Source organism: Stenella coeruleoalba, assembly GCF_951394435.1.
Source record: "Stenella coeruleoalba genome assembly, chromosome: 15".
Classification (NCBI taxonomy): Eukaryota; Metazoa; Chordata; class Mammalia; order Artiodactyla; family Delphinidae; genus Stenella; species Stenella coeruleoalba.
Genome location: NC_137161.1, coordinates 87,746,263 through 87,767,459, shown reverse-complemented (window position 1 = coordinate 87,767,459; position 21,197 = coordinate 87,746,263). Strand labels below are relative to the sequence as shown.

General features: G+C 52.8%; 1 protein-coding gene across 1 annotated transcript in view; it reads left to right on the top strand.

Moving 5' to 3' along the window:
- Positions 1–21,197, top strand: part of DNAAF5 (dynein axonemal assembly factor 5) — a 36,369-nt gene that overhangs the window by 692 nt on the left and 14,480 nt on the right. The window contains exons 2-9 of the mRNA XM_079945371.1: positions 717–901; positions 8,706–8,830; positions 9,188–9,306; positions 12,633–12,865; positions 13,423–13,635; positions 17,237–17,380; positions 18,764–18,932; positions 21,049–21,196. Coding sequence (XP_079801497.1) covers positions 717–901; positions 8,706–8,830; positions 9,188–9,306; positions 12,633–12,865; positions 13,423–13,635; positions 17,237–17,380; positions 18,764–18,932; positions 21,049–21,196 — 1,336 coding nt within the window. The remainder of the gene's footprint in view (positions 1–716; positions 902–8,705; positions 8,831–9,187; positions 9,307–12,632; positions 12,866–13,422; positions 13,636–17,236; positions 17,381–18,763; positions 18,933–21,048; position 21,197) is intronic.

Here is a 21,197-nt window from a genome sequence, read left to right as displayed (position 1 = left end):
CCTGTTGCACCCGCAGCCCAGAGCGCAGTGCCGGCCCGCAGTGAATGCTCGCTGGTTGCCGAGTGAAGCATCTCCCCGTCTCAACGCCGTCCCCTCTGTCCCCCACCCCCCAGTTGTGCGCACGGGGTCTCTCCTCTGGCTCCCCGCACACTGGGCAGTAGTGGACCGAAGCCTGCCTTGATCTCAGGACACGAACGCTGAAAGAACTCGCCCCAAGTATCACAGAAATAGCGACCTTACAGAAGGGTCTCAAGCAGCGGCACAACTGCTAAACCAGAGGGTTCGCTTGGCTGTCACGAAGAGCCCTTGGTCGTGACTTCCTGTGAGGCCTTTAGGAAGTGGGGTGGCTTTGCCTGAGGCGGTGCTGATCCAGCTTCCTGCGGTCGTGTTGGGTGTCTGGCTGCAGACTCATCCAGAGGTGGGGACGCGCAGTGTCTCCCCACTCAGCGTACTCTGGAGTGCCTGTCGCAGCCATCTGCAGCTTCAGGTTCTCCCCTCCCAGCTCTTGTGTTCAGCTGAGATGGGTCCAGCCCCGGCCTTTTCCCTTTGGTCCTCCCAAGTCTCTGGGTCGGAGAGGTGTTGTTTGGGTCACACGCCCAACTCTGCACCTCTTCTGGTGCTGGGGTACAAAGCTGTGTGTGGCCAGCCCAAGGGAACTAGGCCAGGGTTGACGCTCACAGGCTCCCCTGGTGACTGATGGTCTCCCCGTCCCACAGACCACTTCCACATGCAGTCGGAGTCCTTGATCGGCCCCCTGATGCAGTCCATCTCCCACCAGCACTGGAAGGTGCGGGTGGCCGTCATCGAGGCCACGGGCACGGTGATCCAGTTTGGCAGCGGGAAGTCAGTGGACGACGTCCTTCCTCACTTTGCTCAGCGGCTCTTTGATGATGTCCCCCAGGTAACCAGAGTTTCTCCTCCAGGCAGTCCCTTTTCTCCACCAGAAGTGTGCCAGTGTGCTATTTGTCACTCCCTCACTTTTGTCTTTTTTTAAAGCCACTATATGTGACGTTAAGTGTCTTTCCATCATTCGCGGTCACAGGTGTTCCTATTTCATGTCTTTGAGAAGCTGGGGGAGACCTGAGTTGTCTTAATATATTTGTTAAGGACTGCTTCCTTTTAGGAAGAAACTCTAAACTGAGTATTTCCACGGTTTGCAGAAGCATCTGTAACATCCTCCTCCATCAAGGTGATTTAATCAAAAAGCCGCAGAGGTTGGCAAACGAGGCCTGGGAGGAGGATGGAGCCAGGGTTGGTGTATTGGGGTAATTCCTTCCATTGGCTTTGGGGCCTGAGGAGAGACAGACAGACAAGACAGGCAGGCAGGTGGAGGTGAGAGAACCGGCTCTTTTGTTGGCAGAAGCCAGCTCAGAGGGCGTGTCATGGATTTGAGGCCGTGGGGAGCAGAGTGAAGGCTGTGAGGGCAGGCTCTCTCCCGAAGGGAGGATGGGGTGAAGGACTCCGGTCCCTTGGGGTGGGAGGAGCGGTGGTTGCCGGTGGGGGACTTGCAGGGTGGTCGGCCCGTGGCCCCTGTGGCCCCGACAGCAGGAGTGCCAGCCTCCTCGTGTCCTGTGCATCCATACATTAAAGATCATCTCATTCCTTCCCACGGAAGTCCTCCACGTCCGAGGCTTGGGGCTGCTGTAAGGTACGCAGGGCCCCCAGCTGGAGCTGGCCTCCCGCTCCAGGCCTGGGTCTGGCCCCAGGCCGCTCGCAGCAACCCACCCTGCCTCCAACCACACGTTCTTGATTTGTTTCTTTCTTCTTTTTTTTTATTGGCGTATAGTTCATTTACAACGTTGTGTTAATTTGTTGTGCAGCAAAGTGATTCAGTTAGACATATATGTACGTTGTCTTTTAGACGCTTTTCCATTATGGTTTATGACAGGATGTTGAATAGAGTTCCGCGCGCTCTACAGTAGGACCTTGTTGTTTACCCATCCTGTATGTACTAGTTTGCATCTGCTACTCCCAAACTCCCCCTCCATCCCTCTCCCACCCTCCTCCCCCTTGGCAACCACAAGTGTGTTCTCTATGTCTGAGTCTATTTCTGTTTCACAGATAGGTTCATTTGTGTCATATTTTAGATTCCACATATAAGTGATATCACATGGTATTTGTCTTTCTCTGACTTACTTCACTTAGTATGACAATCTCTAGGTTCATCCGTGTTGCTGCAAGTGGCATTATTTCATTTTTTACGGCTGAGTAATATTCCACTGTATATATATACCACATCTTCTTTATCCATTCATCTGTCTGTGGACATTTAGGTTGTTTCCATGTCTTGGCTATAGTGAATAGTGCTGCTGTGAACATAGCGGTGCATGAATCTTTTCGAATTATGGCTTTCTCTGGATATATGCCCAGGAGTGGGATTGCTGGATCATATGTTAGCTATAGCTTTAGTTTTTTGAGGACCCTCCATACTGTTCTCCATAGTGTCTGCACCAACTTACATTCCCACCAACACTGTAGGAGCGTTCCCTTTTCTCCACACTCTCCAGCATTGGTTATTTGTAGACTTTTTAATGATGGCCATTCTGACCTGTGTGAGGTGATACCTCACTGTAGTTTTGATTTGCATTTCTCAAATAATTACCAATGTTGAGCATCTTTTCATGTGCCTGTTGACCATCTGTATGTCTTCTTTAGAGAAATGTCTATTTAGGTCTTCTGCCCATTTTTCGATTGGGTTGTTTGGTTTTTTGTTGTTGAGCTGTATGAGCTGTTTGTATATTTTGGGAATTAATCCCTCGGTCACATCATTTGAAAATATTTTCTCCCAGTCCATAGGTCATCTTTTCGTTTTGTTTATGGTTTCCATGGCTGTACAAAAGATTGTGAGTTTGATTAGGTCCCATTTGTTTATTTTTGCTATTATTTCTGTTGCTTTGGAGACTGACCCTTTGTATGATTTATGTCAGAGAATGTTTTGCTTATGTTCTTTTCTAGGAGTTTTATGGTGTCATGTCTTATGTTTAAGTTTTTAAGCCATTTTGAGTTTATTTTTGTGTATGGTGAGAGAGTGTGTTCTAACTTCATTGATTTACATGCGCCTGTCCAACTGTCCCAACACCACTTGCTGAAGAGACCGTCTTTTCCCCATTGTGTATTCTTGCCTCCTTTGTCAAAGATTAATTGTCCATAGTTGTGTGGGTTTATTTCTGGGCTCTCTAGTCCATTGATCCATATGTTTGTTTTTGTGCCAATACCATGCTGTTTTTTTTTTTTAATAAATTTATTTTTGGCTGCGTTGGGTCTTCGTTGCTGCACATGGGCTTTCTCTAGTTGTGGCGAGCGAGGGCTGCTCTTTGTTGCAGTGCACGGACTTCTCGTTGCAGTGGCTTCTTGTGGCGCATGGGCTTAGTTGCTCTGCGGCATGTGGGATCTTCCCAGACCAGGGCTTGAACCCGTGTCCCCTGCATTGGCAGGCGGATTCTTTTTTTTTTTCGGTACGCAGGCCTCTCACTGCGGTGGCCTCTCCCGTTACGGAGCACAGCCTCCGGACGCGCAGGCCCAGCGGCCATGGCTCACGGGCCCAGCCGCTCCACGGCATGTGGGATCTTCCCGGACCGGGGCACAAACCCGTGTTCCCTGCATCTGCAGGCGGACCCTCAACCACTGCGCCACCAGGGAAGCCCGGCAGGCGGATTCTTAACCACTGCACCAAGGAAGCCCCTACCATGCTCTTTTGATTACTGTAGCTTCATAGTATTGTCTGAAGTCTGGGAGGGTTATGCCTTCTGCTTTTTTCTTTTTCCTCAGGTTTGCCTTGGCAATTCTGGATCTTTTATGATTCCATGTAAATTTTAGGATTATTTGTTCTCACTCTGTGAAAAATGTCATGGGTAATTTGATAGGCATCACATTGAATCTATAGATTTCTTTATGTTTTATAGCTTGCAGCACGTAAGTCTTTTACCTCCTTGGTCAGATTTATGCCTAAGTATTTTAATTTTTTGGTTGCAATTTTTAAAAGTTTTTTTTGTTTTAATTTCCTTATGATGTTTCATTGTTAGTGTAAAGAAGTGCAACCAATTTCTGTATGTTAATCTTGTATCCTGCTACTTTGCTGAATTTGTTCATCAGTTCTAGTAGTTTTTGTGTGGAGTCTTCATGGTTTTCTAAATATAGTATCATGTCATCTGCATATAGTGAGAATTTTACCTCTTCTGTTCCAACTTGGATACCTTTTATTCTTTTTTCTTATCTGATTGCTGTGGCTAGGACTTCCAATATATGTTGACTAGAAGCGGTGAGAGTGGAGGAAGACTTTCAGCTTTTCACCGTTGAGTATTGTGTTGGCTGTGGGTTTGTCACAAGTAGCTTTTATTATGTTGAGATATGTTATTTCTATACCCACTTTGGTAAGAGTTTTTAGCATGAATGGATGTTGAATTTTATCAAATGCTTTTTCTGCATCTCTTGAGATGAGCATGTGGTTTTTGTCTTTTGTTGATGTGGTGTTTCACATTGATGGATTTGCGTATGTTGAACCAGCCTTGTGACCCTGGGATGAGTCCAACGTGGTCGTGGTGTATGATCTTTTTTATGTGTTCTTGGACTGGGTTTGGTAATATTTGGTTGAGAATTTTTGCATCTATATTCATGGAAGATATTGGCCTATAATTTTCTTTTTTGGTGGTGTCTTTGTCTGATTTTGGTATCAGGGTGATGGTGGCTTCATAGAATGTCTTTGGGAGTGTTACCTCCTTTTCAGTCTTTTGGAAGAGTTGGAGGAGGATGGGTGTACATTCTTTGTATGCTGGTAGAATTCCTCAGTGAAGCCACCCAGTCCTGGCTTTTTGTTTGCAGGGAGTTTTTGTTTTGTTTTTGTTTTTGTTTGTTTGTTTTTTGCCACACCATGCAGCTTGTGGGATCTTAGTTCCCCAAGAAGGGATTGAACCTGGGCCCTGGCAGTGAAAGCGCCAAGTCCTAACCACTGCACGCCAGGGAATTCCTTGCAAGGAGCTTTTTCTTTTTTTAATTAATTACTTAATTTATTTATTTATTTATGGCTGTGTTGGGTCTTCATTTCTGTGCGAGGGCTTTCTCTAGTTGTGGCAAGCGGGGGCCACTCTTCATCGCGGTGTGCAGACCTCTCACTATCACGACCTCTCTTGTTGCGGAGCAGAGGCTCCAGACGTGCGAGCTCAGTAATTGTGGCTCATGGGCCCAGTTGCTCCGCGGCATGTGGGATCTTCCCAGACCAGGGCTCGAACCCATGTCCCCTGCATTGGCAGGCAGATTCTCAGCCACTGCACCACCAGGGAAGCCCAGGGAGCTTTTTTATTACAGATTCTACTTAACTTCTAGTAATTGGTCTGTTTAAGTTTTCTATTTCTTCTTGTTTCAATTTTGGTGAGCTGTATGTTTCTAGACACTTGTCCATTTCTTCTAGGTTGTCAAATTTGTTGACATATAATTGTTCATAGTATTCTCTTACGGTCTTTTGTATTTCTGCAGTATCAGTTGTTATTTTTCCTTCTTCATTTCTTATTTTATTTATTTGGGACCTCTCTCTTTTCTTCTTGGTGAGCCTAGCCAGAGATTTGATGATTTCCTTTTATATTATGCTTGTGTTCTCTTCTTTTTGGGTTTTGTGAATCTGTTGTATGTTTTCGATTTGTGGTTACCCTGTTTTTCAAGTATGTTAACCCATAGTTATATCTACTTGCTTTAGACTGATAGTCATTAGGGGCTCAAACACATTCTAAAAGAAAAAAATCGACATTTTCTTACTCCTCACGCCCACGTTTTTGTTTTTGTTTTTTTTTTGCCCATGTTTTATGATGTTGATGTCCTCTTTTACATCTTCATCTCGCCCACGTTTTATGATTTTGATGTCCTCTTTTATATCTTCATAGTTATCCTTTCGTCATTCATTGTGGCTATTGTTGCTGTCACAAAAATTTTTTACATTTTTTTTTAACCTGTATACTGGCTTATTTAAGTGATTTACTTTCCAATTGTGATTTTTCTCTTTCCTATAGCTTCTCGCTTCTTTTCTATCTAGAGAAGACTTTTCAATATTTCTTTTAGGATAGGTTTAGTATTGCTGTGTTCTTCTAGTTTTTGCTTGTCTGGGAAATTCTTTTTCTCTCCTTCTATTCTAAATGGTAATCTTGCTGGATAGAGTATCCTGGGTTGCAGATTTTTCCCTTTCAGGACTTTGAATATATCTTGCCACTCCTTTCTGGCCTGCAGCGTTTCTGTAGAGTAATCAGCTGATCGTCTTATGGGGGCTCCCTTATAATTAACTCTTTATTTTGATTTGTTTCATTTTTTTTTTTTTTTTCGGCACGCGGGCCTCTCACTGTTGTGGCCTCTCCCGTTGCGGAGCACAGGCTCTGGATGCGCAGGCTCAGCGGCCATGGCTCACAGACCCAGCCGCTCCGCGGCATGTGGGATCTTCCCGGACCGGGGCACGAACCCGTGTCCCCTGCATCGGCAGGCGGACTCTCAACCACTGCGCCACCAGGGAAGCCCCTGTTTCATTTTTTAAAACACCTTTATCAAGCCATAATTCACATACCATACAATTCCCTCACTTAAAGCGTTCAATGTTTTTGATATATTACATCATTAATTTTAAATTTTTTCGTAAAATGTTTATAACAAAATTTGCCATTTTAGCCATTTTTAAGTGCACAGTTCAGTGACATTAAGGACATTCACAGTGCTGTGCAACCATCACCACCATCCAAAACTTTTTTTATCATCGCGAACAGAAACTGTGACCATTAAGCAATTACTCCCCGTCCCCCCCACCCCCTGATGACCTCTAATCTTTCTGTCTCTCTGGATCTGACAATTTAGCTGTTTCATGTAAGTGGAATCAGGATGGGGTCTGTTGTGGCTGGCCTCTCTCACTCAGCATTGTGTTGGTGAGGTCCACCCAGCTGTGGCAGGTGTCAGTGCTTTGCTCCTTTTAAGGCTAAGTAGCATCCACCGTGTGGACAGACCACACTGCGTTCCTCCATTCATCCGTCCTCGGACTCTTGGGTTGTTGCCACTTTTTAGCTGTTGTGCATAGGGATGCTGAGGACGATGGTGTGCAGGGATCCGTTTGAGTCCTGCTTCACTTCTTTCGGGTAAACACTCAGGAGTGGAATTGCTGTGTCCGTCCTACAGTAACACGTGTGCAGCTTGTTGAAGTCACCAAACTGTGTTCCACGTGGCTGCACTGCTTTGCATTCCTACCAGCAATGTACAAGGGATCCAGTTCCTCTGCATCCGTGAGCTGGTATCTCCCTGTGGTTTTGACTTGCATTTTCCTGAGGATTAGTGATTAGTGATGCTGAGCACCTTTCTCTGTGCTGGTCACAGTTACTTTATACAATGAAACATCGAACTTGCACGAGTCAGGACAGTGTTGCTAGAGTGTGTGCAGACGGCCAGAATGGCCCCAGGTGCCTGTTCTATTACACAGGAAGATTAGAGGCTCCGATCACTTACCCAGGAAGTGATGAGAGGCCCGTCCCTCTCTACTTTCTCAGCAGGGGACCCAGAGGGATGGCCTCGCTTTTCCCTCGGGAGCCTGGTCACTTGAGGTCTGCAGGATATGTCCAAGGAGGTGGGAAGGGGTGGTGTCCCGGTGCAGCAGGGCTGTCACAGCTTCCTCCAGGCCCAGAAAGGCCCCGGTCCCCTGAGTGCACCATCCAGGTGAGAGCACCCAGCTCAGGTTAAGTCACTGCCCATAAGCAGGCACGTGCCCTCGGTTGCCCCAGGCTCGCCCTGACCGTCGGGCGCTCCCTCTGCACATTGCTCGTCTCTGATTGTGGGTGTTTCATCTAGAAGACGGAGTTCTGTGTGCTTTGTGTAGCTGGGATAAAGCACCGACCCTGTTGTTGAGGCTCCAAGGATGTGACCGTATAGGTGTTTGCCCAGGAGCCTGCCTGGGAACAGCCCCACCTGCCCCGCTGCTGGCGCCCCACAGGCGATCAGCTCAGGCCCTGGGCGCTTGTGCGCACCTGCCCTGGGCCAGAACCCTGGTGGAAGGGAGAGGGAGCAGGTCTGGTTGGCCCCCAGCCCCTCACTGGCGCTCAGGAATGACAGGGGGGGCCCCGGGGAGGGGGGTAGATGGAAGGGGAGGGGAGGGGCGGATGAAAGAATGAAACTTACCTCCCAGGTGAGTTCCAGTGACGTAGAGAACCCGAAGCCGAGGCAGCGCGTCCAGTGCTGGCTACTTTGGGAGCCCGCGGGGTGTGATGTAACCCGAGCCCCCGTGGGTGGGATCCTGCCCGACTAAACTGGAACGGGCATCGGAATCCTTGGGTCCAATCAGAACATGATAAAAACAGAGGCCTGTTGCTGCTCCCCGGGTCACATGCGACATGAAGCTCACCTCTTCCCTGCAGTGGGTGAGGTGGGTAGAGGCACGCACGTCACCTTCTTGGACATAGGCGGCCAGTGCCCAGCCCAGCCAGGAGGTTCCCACACAGGAGGCCGCAAGCGTGCCACAGGGCTGAGGCGGGGCTGCAGGACCTGCCGTGGCCAGTGGAGGGTCCGGCCTGAGCCCGGAGGACAGGGGTTGAAGCAGCGAGACCTAGGGCGCTAGCATCTCGCTCCAGGCCCGAGATGGGGATGCAGAGCTGCCAGAGCACCGGAGCGGGCTCGGGGGCCTCTGTGTGCCCGCACGGGGGCCTGGGCTGCCGCGGGCCCCACGCGCGTGCAGGCCGCTCACCCTCCTCTGCCTGCAGGTGCGCCAGGCGGTGGCGCGCGTGGTCGGGGGCTGGCTGCTGCACCTGCGGGACCGCTACTCATTCTTGCACAAGCTCATCCCGCTTCTCCTGAGCAGCCTCGACGACGAGATCCCCGAGATCGCGTAAGTGGCAACGTGGCGGACAGGCCGAGGTTCTGGGTGCCAGGGCAACACGTCCCGCCCCAGAGCCGCCGTGCCGCGCGCCTCCCTCCTGCTCGCCTCACCAGGCGCTGGCTTTTCCTAAGCTGTTGTTTACGGCGGTGGTTGTTTCCTTTGGTCCAGAGGCTTGCGGGAGCCACCGTGTCCCCGCATCCCGCGTGCTTGGAGGCCATGGGACTTTGACAGTACAGTTTTGCATCTTTAGCACTTTGCTTGGGTTAGTGATGGAGGCATGGCAGACTCACTGGTGGGCTCCCTCGGGCAGAGACCCGGCCGCCCCGCCGAGGGCGCCCCCTGACCCGGGTCTGTGTTGTGCGGCAGGTGCGAGGCAGCCGGCCTCTGGGAGCAGGTCGGGCTGCGCTGGCAGATGGAGAACGAGGAGGACCTCAAGGACAAGCTGGACTTCGCTGGCCCACCCCCCGCACACCACCCCTCGCCAGGTGAGCGCGGCCAGCCCAGGCCAGCGGTGCAGCAGGGCGAGTCCCGGAGGTAGAGCCGGACGGCGGGAAGGGCCTCCCTCGCGGTCCTGGGCGGGCCTCCCTGGGTACGTGAGGGCGCGGCCAGCCGAGGAGCGTGAGCCTGATGGGGAAACGTTGGAAATGGGTGGTGCTTTGTCATCTCACAAAGCTGTTCTGTGAGCTTCCCCTGGAGAAGCAAACACACAGGTAGCCGGTGAGATGCGGTCCTCGTGTTCCGGGTGATGCTACCCTCAGAACAGAGCCTCCCGTTGCTGGACCCCCCGTCCTGCCCCTCATCGTGGTTCTCTGCCAGACCGTGAGCGCCCGCGTGTGCGTGCGTGTGCGCGGGCATGCCATGTGTTCCCTTAGCTCTTGAGTCAGATCCGGGCTGCATTTCCAAGGAAGCCCCCTGCCCGCTGGGCTGCGGCCCCCCTCTTTGCCCCTCAACCCCACACGTGTCTAGTTTCTTCTGCTCTGGAAACACTTTCTGTCTAGGAACGAAGTCCCTTCCACTGAACTTGATCGGACGCCTGTATCACTGCAGTCTGTCTGCAGGTGTCTTCTTACAGTGGAGTGATGGTGGAGTGCCGCTGGCAGGGACAAAGCCTAGTATACATGCACCAGGTCAGACAGGCAGCACCATGGGAGGGACCGGGACCTGGGCCCGCAGGCCCCTCCAGCCCTGGTCAGGTGAAGTCAGGCTCGGACGGCCACCCTGGAGGGGACGCCTTGCACGAAGGGCAGCATGAAGACAACTGCTCATGCCTCGTGTGCACCCGCTGCTGTTCACTGTGAGACCCAGAAGGCGGCTCCTCCCCCATACCTGGGAGGCCCGTGTTTTTTTTTTTTTTGTCCACATGTTTATTCATGCAGCTTCACCTCCCATGCCGCACAACTGCTATGAGGGGAAATCACGCATGTTTTGGAAAAGGTACAAAAATTAGTTGCCAGCAGGGTTTTTTCTGATTTAGTAAAGTTTGAGAATGCACCGTCTTTTAAATTATCATGTCTGCCGTATCAAGTACAGGAAAGGAGGCTTCAGAGCCATCTTCAGAGTGAGGCGCGCATCTCTGGAAATGCCTCTCAGGCCGTGTGCCCGCCTGTCAGTGGACCACTCCCCAGACGGTCCTAACCTGTCCCCTCATCCCACAAACTTTCCACAAGGGACATGTCATCAGGAAGAAAAGGGCATTTATTGTTTTCCTTTTTGTTTTTTACAAAATTGTAACAAGCTCACTTAAACCGCCAGCAGAATCTGAAACATTTAGAACTAATTCTCTCATATACCATGAAAAGAGAAAAGTAACAGGAACAAAAATTCAAAGTGAGGCCTCATGGTACAAGCTGTTCTCTTTACTAAAACACGCTTTAAACTTTGACATGTCACGGTCTCATTTCTATCTCTAGAGTTGTTTTGAGTCTTTAAGGTCAAAATCTTGTAATCAAAATCCTCGAAGGCTTTTTTATAGAAATTGAGAAACTTATCCTGAAATTCACAAGGAAACGTAAAGGACCTAGCACAGCCAAAACTTTGAAGACAAAGGCCCAGGTTGAAAGATGAGTACGTCTGGTTTTAAGACATAAAACGCAGTAATCAAGATGGTGAGGTTATGAACATAAAAACAGACTGACATGGACTTCCGTGGTGGCGCAGTGGTTAAGAATCTGCCTGCCAATGCAGGGCACACGGGTTCGATCCCTGGTCCAGGAAGATCCCACATGCCACGGAGCAACTAAGCCCGTGTGCCACAACTACTGAGCCTGCGCTCTGGAGCCCGCGAGCCACAGCTACTGAACCCGTGTGCCACAACTACTGAATCCCACGCGCCTAGAGCCCGTGCTCCACAACAAGAGAAGCCACTGCAATGAGAAGCCCGTGCACCGCAATGAAGAGTAGCCCCCACTCACCACAACTAGAGAAAGCCTGTGCGCAGCAACGAAGACCCAATACAGCCAAAAATAAATTAAAAAAATAAAAAATCAGACCGATAGACCAGTGGAACAGAGCAGAGTCCAGAAACAGACACAGGCGTGTGGACTCTGAATTTTGGCAAGTTGCAAAGACAAGGGGAGAAAAGACGTCTCAGCAATGGTGCTGGAATCACTGGATGTGCAAAAAAAGTGCGCTTGGATCCAACCATCCTGATAAATGAAAACTAACCCCAAATGCCATGTGGATCTAAGAGTACGACCTAAATACACTCCACAAAAGAATGACTGATAAATTGCTTTTCATCAAAATGAAAACTTCTGCTCTTTGGAAGACATTAAGAGAGTGAAACGACAGGGCACAGACTGAGACGTTTGCAAATTGTCTGCATAAGGATTTGTGTCCAGAGCACAGAGAGAACTCTCAAACTCAATATCAAGAACACAATCCAGTGTTTTAGGGGCAAAAAAAGTTTGAAAAGACACGTCACTGAGGACACACAGATGTCAAACAAGCCCATGAGTCAGTGCTCCAGGGCATTGCTCGTGAGGAGAATGCACATCAAAGCCACAGGAGATGCCCCTCCCTGCCTGGAGGCTTGACCTAGGACTGCCCGTGCCAGGTGTGGAGGAGCTTCAGGCCTCGTGCACGGCTGGGGAGGGCAGACAGCAGTGCAGCAGCGTTGGAAAACCGCTCGGCCATTTCTTAATCAGTATAGTGCCCACCTTCCATGTGCTTAGCCGTGGCGCTCCAGGGCGCCCACCCGAGAGAAGTCTCGTCGGCGACAGCCCACGGCAGAACCGCTCAGACGTCCATCGGCAGGTAGACAGACAGACTGTGGTCTGTCCGTGTGCTGGAACGCTGCTCAGCAGTGAGCAGGGGCCGGCGCCCCCCACCACTTGCTGGGCCTCGGAGCGGAGGAAGCCAGGCAGAGAGGAGCGTGTGCTGCGCGGCTGCACTCACAGAAAATCGGGAAATTGCGGCTCCCCATAGCGACAGGAAGCCGACCGGGGCTGCCCGGGGGCAGGGGAGGGCATCGTCGGGAGCACAGGGACCTTCTGGGTGGCAGGTGCGCGTTACCTTGATGGCCGTGAGGGTTCGCAGTGGTGTCCATCTGTCAGAACTTCAGGGTTGTGCCCTTCGAGCAGGTAGTTTACTGTGAGTCACACCTCAGGATCGCTGTAAAGACTTCAAGTAAATTATGACACTTTGTGGCGTCATTTCTGTCTTCAGAGTTGGTTTGAGTTTTTTAAGACCTCAAAATAAAACCCGTAGGTATGCCTTAAGTGAGGAATGTGTAGTAAGTGACTTCGTACATGAATCGTTGAGATCTTGTTTGTAAATTTCACGGGTTCCCATCCATCTTTATGACCCACAGGGAGCCGCCCGGGGCTGGGCTGCCGGGAGCTTGTCTTCAGAAACCTCTCCAAGATCCTTCCCGCCATCTGTCACGACATCACCGACTGGGTGGTGGCGACCAGGGTGAAGTCGGCACAGCTGCTGGCGGTACTGCTGCTGCACGCGGAAGGCCACATCACGCAGCACCTGGAGCCCGTCCTGCGCACCCTGCTCCACGCCTGTGCCGACGAGGAGAAGGCCGTGGTCCGCAGCGTGAGTGGCATTCCGCTGTCCTCAGGGGCTGCATGCACCCTTCCTAGTTCTGCAGTGTGTGAACTTGGACACGTATCAGCAGTCACGCAGTCGCCCCTGTGTGAAGGTGTAGATGTTTCCGTGGCCCCCGGGCTCTCCCCAGCCTTCTGCATCCAGCCTGCGTGCCCATAAAAAAGGCGTTTAACGGTTCTCTTTAAATTAAGCATGTGCAGGTGAGCGGCCCTGTGTCTGAAGGTAAACACATCCTCCACCCACAGGCCACTGCAGTGGTCACTGCTCGGACAGACGTGCAGAGCCGCCCCCATGAGTCCAGCTCAGGCAGCCGGGCCTCAGAGAGGACGCTCTGACAGCCGTGCCCACGCCAAATGGCATGAACTCCTTCCCCGGGCACTTCTGAGCTCATGAGGGGACTCACCAGCTTTCGTGGGCGTTTGAGCACGTTAGGAAGAGACGGGCCTGCAGGGCTGCTTCTGGCAGGTGAAAGCGGGCACGGCAGACACAGAGCAGCGAGGGGCCGAGAGGGGCGGCAGCCTCAGGCCTCCTCCATCTGCCCTCAGTGCACGAGATCTGCAGAGCTGATCGGGACCTTCGTCAGCCCGGAGGTGTTTCTGAAGTTGATCTTGTCGATGCTGAGGAAGTCTCCCTCCCCCTCCGGCCTCCTGGTCTTTGCCTCCGTCATCCGAGGCTGCCCGAGGGAGGCCCTCCGGCCGCACGTGAAGGTCATCGCCATGGAGCTGGCCCACGCTCACATCTGCCAGGGGTCTGAAAATGTAAGCATGCGCGGGAGAGGGTGGGGCTGGGGGGATCGTAGAGTCCATCCATCTCCATGGTGACTCGGTCCCCTGTGGGACCATCCACACATAGCAGTTGTCAGTCCCACAGGCCTCTCGGGGACATCTGACCGGCGTGGTAGCTGGGATGCAGCCCTGATGTCCTCCTGTTTGGACCCACGTGTCTCCTGGCCCGTTCTTCTCCATCCACCATGGCGGCCGTTTAAAGTAAAATGAAACAAAGTGCAAAGGCAGTTCCTCTGTCACGCTGGCCGCATGTCGAGCGCCCAGTAGCCCGTGTGGCCAGCACTGGGCGGTGTCAGAGCGCGTCCATCGTCGAGGGCAGTTCGCTCTATGGGTGGCGCTGCTGTGGGTGGTCTCAGCTGGAGACCCCCACCCCCACCCCACCCACCCCCAGAGAACCTGTGAGTCCACGCCCCATCTCTTGGTCCATGTCGCACGCGGTGTCTCCATGGTGAGCTTATTCTTACCCCGGTCACTTGGCTTCTAACGGGGCTTCCAACAGGCCACCTGATCTGGCAACCATTATTGGGAGCTCTGCTTGGTGGTTACAGATTTGTTTTGTCTTAAATTGAGCAGTAAATCCATTACATCTGAAGCTGAAACAATGTAGGTAGTTAGGCTTAGTCATTTGGAATAATTTACAATTGTTTGCTGTTGAAGGAAAAATAACGACCTTGTTTTCATGTGGCTGTGATGGACTCAAACCCTGAGTCTTTGCATTGGCCAGTCACCCTCCCATCTCTCTGTAGAACAACGAGGATTTGCCTCGCCAGGCGTCTGACCCATGCACTGCAGGCCCCCTGGGCCATGGGAAGCTGGCCCCGCACAGCTGACACTTGACAGTGGCTGCCATGGCCACAGAGCTGGACCACAGGGGTGCCCAGCTACCGCTCAGCTGCCGGGAGATGCACTTCCACGCCTGCATCTGGCCTTAACTCTGACATACGTTCACAGTCGTGTGGGAACCATCTTAATAAGCCTATAAGGCAGCTTCTGAAACACAGATGGGGGGGATGGAACAGAGGTCTTGGAGGGGGGACGTTCGTGGGCTTTTTCACCTGCTCCTGGTGTTTTCAACCATATTTCAACTTTTCCCAAAACCCATTTTTAAGATAAACTATGATTATCTAAAAATGTGGAAAAAAGTTCCACATTTTTACTCAACTGGTTCCAACAAGGATTTTCATTCCAGAAGCATTTCTGTTCTAGAAGGTGCAGCTTGAAAGTTTGTGTAGGTGTTTCAGTACACGTGTTGCAAGCTGTACAGCAAAGGAAACGTCTTTTCACACCTGAGTGTTGTTACAGGAAACCTTGGTCCCTCGATCCATCTAGTTCAGAGCGCACACTTGGTTCCTCTTCCTCCAGTCCTTCCAGGAAAGATTTACTCGGTCCTGCAAACAGAGGGGCCCCTTCCTGACAGTTCCATCCACACACGTGTCTCTAGACACGTTCCGGCCTTTGGCCAAGGGACCAGCCGTTGTGAACCCCAGTCGTGCGACCCACTCCCATCCTCGCACGCCTGTGGCCAGGATGCACGGCCTCCGCACAGGGAGGGGTCGTCCTAGTGTCTCCTACAGTCGTTCTCCAGGGACTGTGAGGACAGGCCTCAAATGCTTCCAGACCAAACTAAATGTAAAGCCCCGGCTTGAGCCAACAGGGCCCCAGAGACGCTCTGCTCGTCTGCCTGGGCCTGGGCTCAGCTGACGGGACCTGAGCCTCTGCTTTGAAATCTGGCTGTTTATCGACGGGACTGAGATGCAGAAACGGTTGATAAAACAGAAGTAACTCGTTTCCTCCTGTTTACTCAGGAATCGGGTGTGGGGTCTGGGATGGGAGTGCCTGGCGCCTTCTCCGGTGAAGGTGTGGCATCTCCCTCTGTGTCAGTTCCCGCTGTGTCTTGTTTTCTTTCTCTGTGTGTGTGTGTGTGTGTGTGGGTAGGTAGGTGTTGAAAATCCTCTGGTTAAATGTCGTGAAATCCGTGAACATTAGGCCCCGTTTCCTCAGAGGTGGTGCCGTGTTCACAGCAGGAGGGCAGTGCTTGTGAAGGACACAGACCTTTGGTTAGTTCCAGCATCTGGAGGTGTCGTGAGATGGCTCAGCCAATGCTGAGAGCAACTCCCTGTTCTTTTTTTTTTTATAATTTAAAAAATTTATTTATTGTTGTCTGCGTCGCATCTTCATTGCTGTGCACAGGCAGCGAGTAGGGGCTACTCTTCGTTGCGGTGTGCGGGCTTCTCATTGTGGTGGCTTCTCTTGTTGCGGAGCACGGGTTCTAGGTGCGTGGGCTTCAGTAGTTGTGGCGCGTGGGCTTCAGTAGTTGTGGCACACGGGCTCAGTAGTTGTGGCTCACGGGCTCTAGAGCGCAGGCTCAGTAGTTGTGGCGCACAGGGTTAGTTGTTCCTTAGCATGTGGGATCTTCCCGGACCAGGGCTCGAACCCGTGTACCCTGCACTGGCAGGTGGATTCTTAACCACTGCACCACCAGGGAAGTCCCAATCCCTGTTTATTTTAATTGAAAGAATGGTAGCTCCTTAAGTATGTATTGTAGGTCATTTAGAAATTAGCCAAAACCATGCCCTCAAAAAAATCAATCAATCAGTCAATCCAGGTCTGAGAGAAATGGGGCTGCGGGAAAAGTAAGTGTTTGAATAAAACACCAATTGTGGCTTCTCGGGGGAGTTAGGACCCCTAAGTGGCTGGGGACATGCCACAGTGAATTTTTTGTTTAAACTTCTATGATTTATATCATTTGTGAATGAGTCGTAGGATTTTAGAGCTGATTCAGAATTTAGAACCAATCCATTGTCTAGCCAAAGGTTCACCAAACTTTTGAGCTCACACCCCCAATAGTAAAAAAAAAAAAACCTTAAGCATTTTGCCCTGGTTCCCTCTGTCCTTTATGAAACATAGCAGAGCAGGCGTGTGGGAGGGGTGTTCTAGGCGGTTCTTCCTCTGGGGCCCCCACCCCGTGCCCACTCCTGGCCCCCATTTCACAGTGGATGAGGCTGGAGGCTGGGAGGTGAGAGAAGGGCTCGACCCAACCGAGGTGTCACCTTGACCCCCGGCAGTCTGGAAGCATCTTTGAATCACAGAATTTTATTTTTCTTAACTTAGTATTATAGAAACACTCAGAAGTGCACAGAAGGGGAGGGGAGCAGTGTGCACCCCTCGTGCCTGCCGCCCGGTTCCAGCCACGTCCCCCTTGGTCCAGCTTCTGTCTGACTTTGGGGGTGGGGTGGGAAGAGCTGGGGTACTGAGAGCAAATCCAGATTCCCTGTCCTTCCACTTGTCACTACTACAGTGTGTGTCACTAACACATGCAAACTTTTTAAAAATGTAACTCAGATACCATTAAGCACTTAACAGAGTTGCCGTGAATTCCTTGATTCTCAGGGATTCAACAGGGATTCGGTTTCCCTGTTGTGCAGAGGGACGCCCTCTTTATGGCTGATGTGCCAGAATCCTGGCCCAGTCCACTCGCAGGGTCGCCGTGGCTCCATGGCCCTGGTCGGTGGGGCCTCGTCTGGGCCGCCGAGCGGGTGCAGGGGTCGCTGACGGTGCCCTGCTCTCTCCACAGCGCCTGTACGGGGAGCGCCTGCTGCAGTGCGTGCAGGCCGTGGTGTCCGTGAGCCGGGAGGACTGCCGAGGGGCCGGCGTGCCGCTCATGGAGGTGCTGGTGACTGTCCTGGCGCTGTGGGGACCCGCAGGCCTTGGTGCCAAGGTGAGGGGGCCCTCCTGCTTTGCCTCAGCCCCTGGACGGGAGGCTGCCATCTGTCAGTCTCTGCTGTCAAACTCCAAGCCTCGGGCTTGCCCAGCGAACTGGCTACCTAAGATGAAAGAGTCTAGAACATGCGGGGTGATTCGTTCTCTAGGCGGCCTCAGGGGTACACGGGATTTTAAATTCCCTCCAACTGCCCATTGGCGTCAGGATCTCAGAGTGAGGCCGGCTGCTTAATTTTGGAGAAACGGGCAAGAAACGAGGCCCCCCTCGTCTTAAATGTGCATCTGAGTGAGGTTAGGAATACACACATGCACCGGAGGTCAGGAGAGAAAATAATATCATGATTGTCCTAGTTGGTTGCAGCCCGGCTTTACACAATTGTTTCCATTCCCCTGGCTCTGTATTTTTTTTTTCCAAATTCTTTTCTCCATTGAACTTCCTTGCTTCTTTATTGTTTTGGCCGTGCCGCACGGCATGTGGAATCTTAGTTCACCAAACAGGGATCGAACCTGCATCCCCTGCATTGGAAACACGGAGTCTTAACCACTGGACCTCCCGGGAGGTGCCCCCCGCCCCGGGCTCTGTATTTAACTTAAAATCTTCTGACATCCAGCTCCCTGCGGCTGCGAGGACCATCCAGAGACCCGGCTGTCTGACCACTTCTCCCCAAGCTGAGAACCCGGCTTCTCCCCCTGGTTCTGTCTCCCCTTCTCCAGCCACACTGTGTCCGGGAGCCTCCCCGCCTGCCCTCCCCTTCCCCGGGGCCTTCGTAAACTGTGTTTTCTTTCTCTCTTAAAAAACCCCCTTTCCGGAGGGCACGTGTCCGATCAGGGAGGTCATCACTGTAGGGCTGTAAATACTAGAAAAGCCGAGTCTGTCATTACGGGTGAGTCTGCAGGCCAGACTGGGGCCCCGGGACAGCTGCACAGCGTGCTGGGGGCGTCCTGTTCCTGAAGCCCTGGGGGAGGAGGGTCCGGTCCTCCATCTCCTCTGTGCCCGCAGAGCAGCAGACACGCTGTGCCCGGAGGTCTGGTCAGGTGAAGCACTCCGAGAGCGAGGACGTGGGCCCATCTTTGGCACCCGTGGTTTAAGTCTGTTCAGTGCCGGCCCTGAAACCGCCTGCTCCCACTTCTCCATAGATGCAGGGACTGCCCTGCCCCGGGTGGTGCCTCATGGGGGGTGGGGGGACTGTGCCTGAACTGCCCGTCCATTGTTTGTCCATTTCATTATTCCTCATACAGACAGGAGGGGCGTCACGGGAGCCCCGGGCCACGCGGCGTGTGCCCGAGTGGCTCTCCCTCCCTCAGGTGGTGAGGACAGGTCTCCAGTGGGGTCTGTGAGTCCCAAGATCGGATTGTCCCAGCCTGTCACTTGCTCCCCCAGGTTCAGGAGGCGCTGGCCGAGCTGGCTGCGGTGGAGAGCGTGGACGGCAGCCAGGACCTCTTCCGAGCGCACGTGGGCGCCCTCCTGGAGCGGCTGGCTGCCTCGCACCGGGACTGGACCGGCCGCTCCACGGGGTTCCTGCAGTTTGACGTGGTGCTTGCTCACTCAGGTGGGCCTCAGACGGGCGCCCCGGGTGGGGTTCGGAGCGCTGGTCCCGTGGTGGCCCCAGCAGCCCCGGCACAGACGGGCACAGCTGCTCAGCACCACCCAGGAGGCGGCACGCCAAGGCCTGGTTCTTCAGAGTCACTCACGGTCACTCTCAGCCTGCGGAGAACAGCTGTTTTAAGGAACAAAACCTTAATTTAAAAGATGCTGCGAACTCTATAGTGAAGACTTGCTGTAACGTGGGTCTTTAAAGTCTGCCCAGGCACACATTTTTATGTTAAACCTTTTTTTTTTTTTGGAAGAATTAGTTCAAGAGTGTGACATAGGACCAATGTACGTTTTTAATTTTGTTTATTTATTTATTTGGCTGTGTCGGGTCTTAGTTGCGGCACGCGGAATCTTTCATTGCAGCACGTGGGCTCTTCATTGCAGCACACAGGCTTCTCTCGTTGTGGCACATGGGCTTCTCTCTAGTTGTGGTGCATGGGCTCAGTAGTCGCGGCATATGGGCTGCAGAGCGCGCGAGCTCAGTAGTTGTGGCGCGTGACCTTAGTTGCCCTGAAGCATGTTCATTCCTGGACCAGGGATCGAACCTGCGTCCTCTGCATGGGAAGGCAGATTGTTTTCTGTTTTTTGGGTTATTTTTGCGGTACGCGGGCCTCTCACTGTTGTGGCCTCTCCCGTTGCGGAGCACAGGCTCCGGACGCGCAAGCTCAGCGGCCATGGCTCACGGGCCCAGCCGCTCCGCGGCATGTGGGATCTTCCTGGACCGAGGCACGAACCCGCGTGCCCTGCATTGGCAGGCGGAGTCTCAACCACTGCGCCACCAGGGAAGCCCGGGAAGGCAGAGTCTTAACCACTGGGCAACCAGGGAAGTCCCTATGTTAAACCTTGAAAGCGCGACTTTGCGTGGCGTCCTGTGTGGCCCATGCTCTTCAGTGGCGTCCCCGTGCTCTTCCCCCAGGTGCTGCCTACCCTCTGCGCCCGCTTGGCCTCCCGTCCCGGGGGTTAGGGTAGGACCGGCAGGGCAGCAGGACTCCGAGCTCACGGTCTTGCACGCCATGCTCCTGGCCACAGTGCACCCTGGCGGCGGCAGAGCTTCGGGCTACAGTGGACCCTCCAGTCACGCTGGTTTTGCTTTGACCCTGGGCTTTGAGGTGATGCCTCTGAAAAGACTGAAGTCCTGACTGAGTACAGAAGTAGCAGACCGGGAGTAAACCAGAGGGCCTGAGGGTGACGGCTTCACTTCTGCCACACGATGTCCCGGGTCAGCACAGGGCCTGGCGGGGAGGGCAACTGTGACCCGATTCTTCTGAGCTGCGGCTCACGTCTAGACCCTGGAGACTGTTCTCCCCATCACGTGCAGGTCCAGGTCCTGAGCACCGTCACTGCATCTGGGATCCTTCCAGGCTCGGGGACAGTGGCACAATTTGTTCATCTAGTAACAGGCATGGGAAAGGATGCTGGCTGCCAGGCTCAGGGTCAGACATCAAGCAGCCTACATGGTCTGAATGTTGGGTTTTGGTTGGCCTTTAAAAGATTGCTTGGGGACTTCCCTGGTGGCGCAGTGGTTAAGAATCTGCCTACCGATGCAGGGGATACAGGTTCAAGCCCTGGTCCAGGAAGATCCCACGTGCCGCGGGCAACTAAGCCCGTGCACCACAGCTAGTGAGCCTGCGCTCGCGAGCCACAACTACTGAGCCCACGTACCACAACTACTGAAGCCCACGCGCCTAGAGCCCGTGCTCCACAGCAAGAGGAGCCACGACAATGAGAAACACGTGCACCACAACAAAGACCCAGCACAGCCAAAAATAAATAAATTTTAAAAATAAATTAAAAAAAAAAGTTTGCTTGACTTTAAATTTTTTTAAGAATTTGGTAAGATGTAGGGAAAAAAAGAAAGCTTACATACCGAACAATTAGAGCCATGGTGGGGGGAGGGTCAAAGGGAGAGGCGGAACCTGGCGTCCTGTGCTGAGAGCATCCTTCCCTGAGCTGAGGGTGTATGTCAGCTGGCCGTGCCCAGCATGCACCTCCGCTCACGGCCAGAGTGGCTGCGGGGCTCCGTCCTCCCATCCTCCTGCCACATAGGAATGAGGCCCCTGTCTGTGCTCTAGGCCCTGCCCTCGGAGAAGCCTTGCCCCAGCTGGTCCCCATCCTCAGGAGCTGCCTCCAGCCAGCCCGGGACCCACCCATGCGCCTGAAGCTCTTCTCCACCCTGTCGGGGCTGCTGCTGGGAGCCCGGGAGACGGTGGACTCGCAGGGG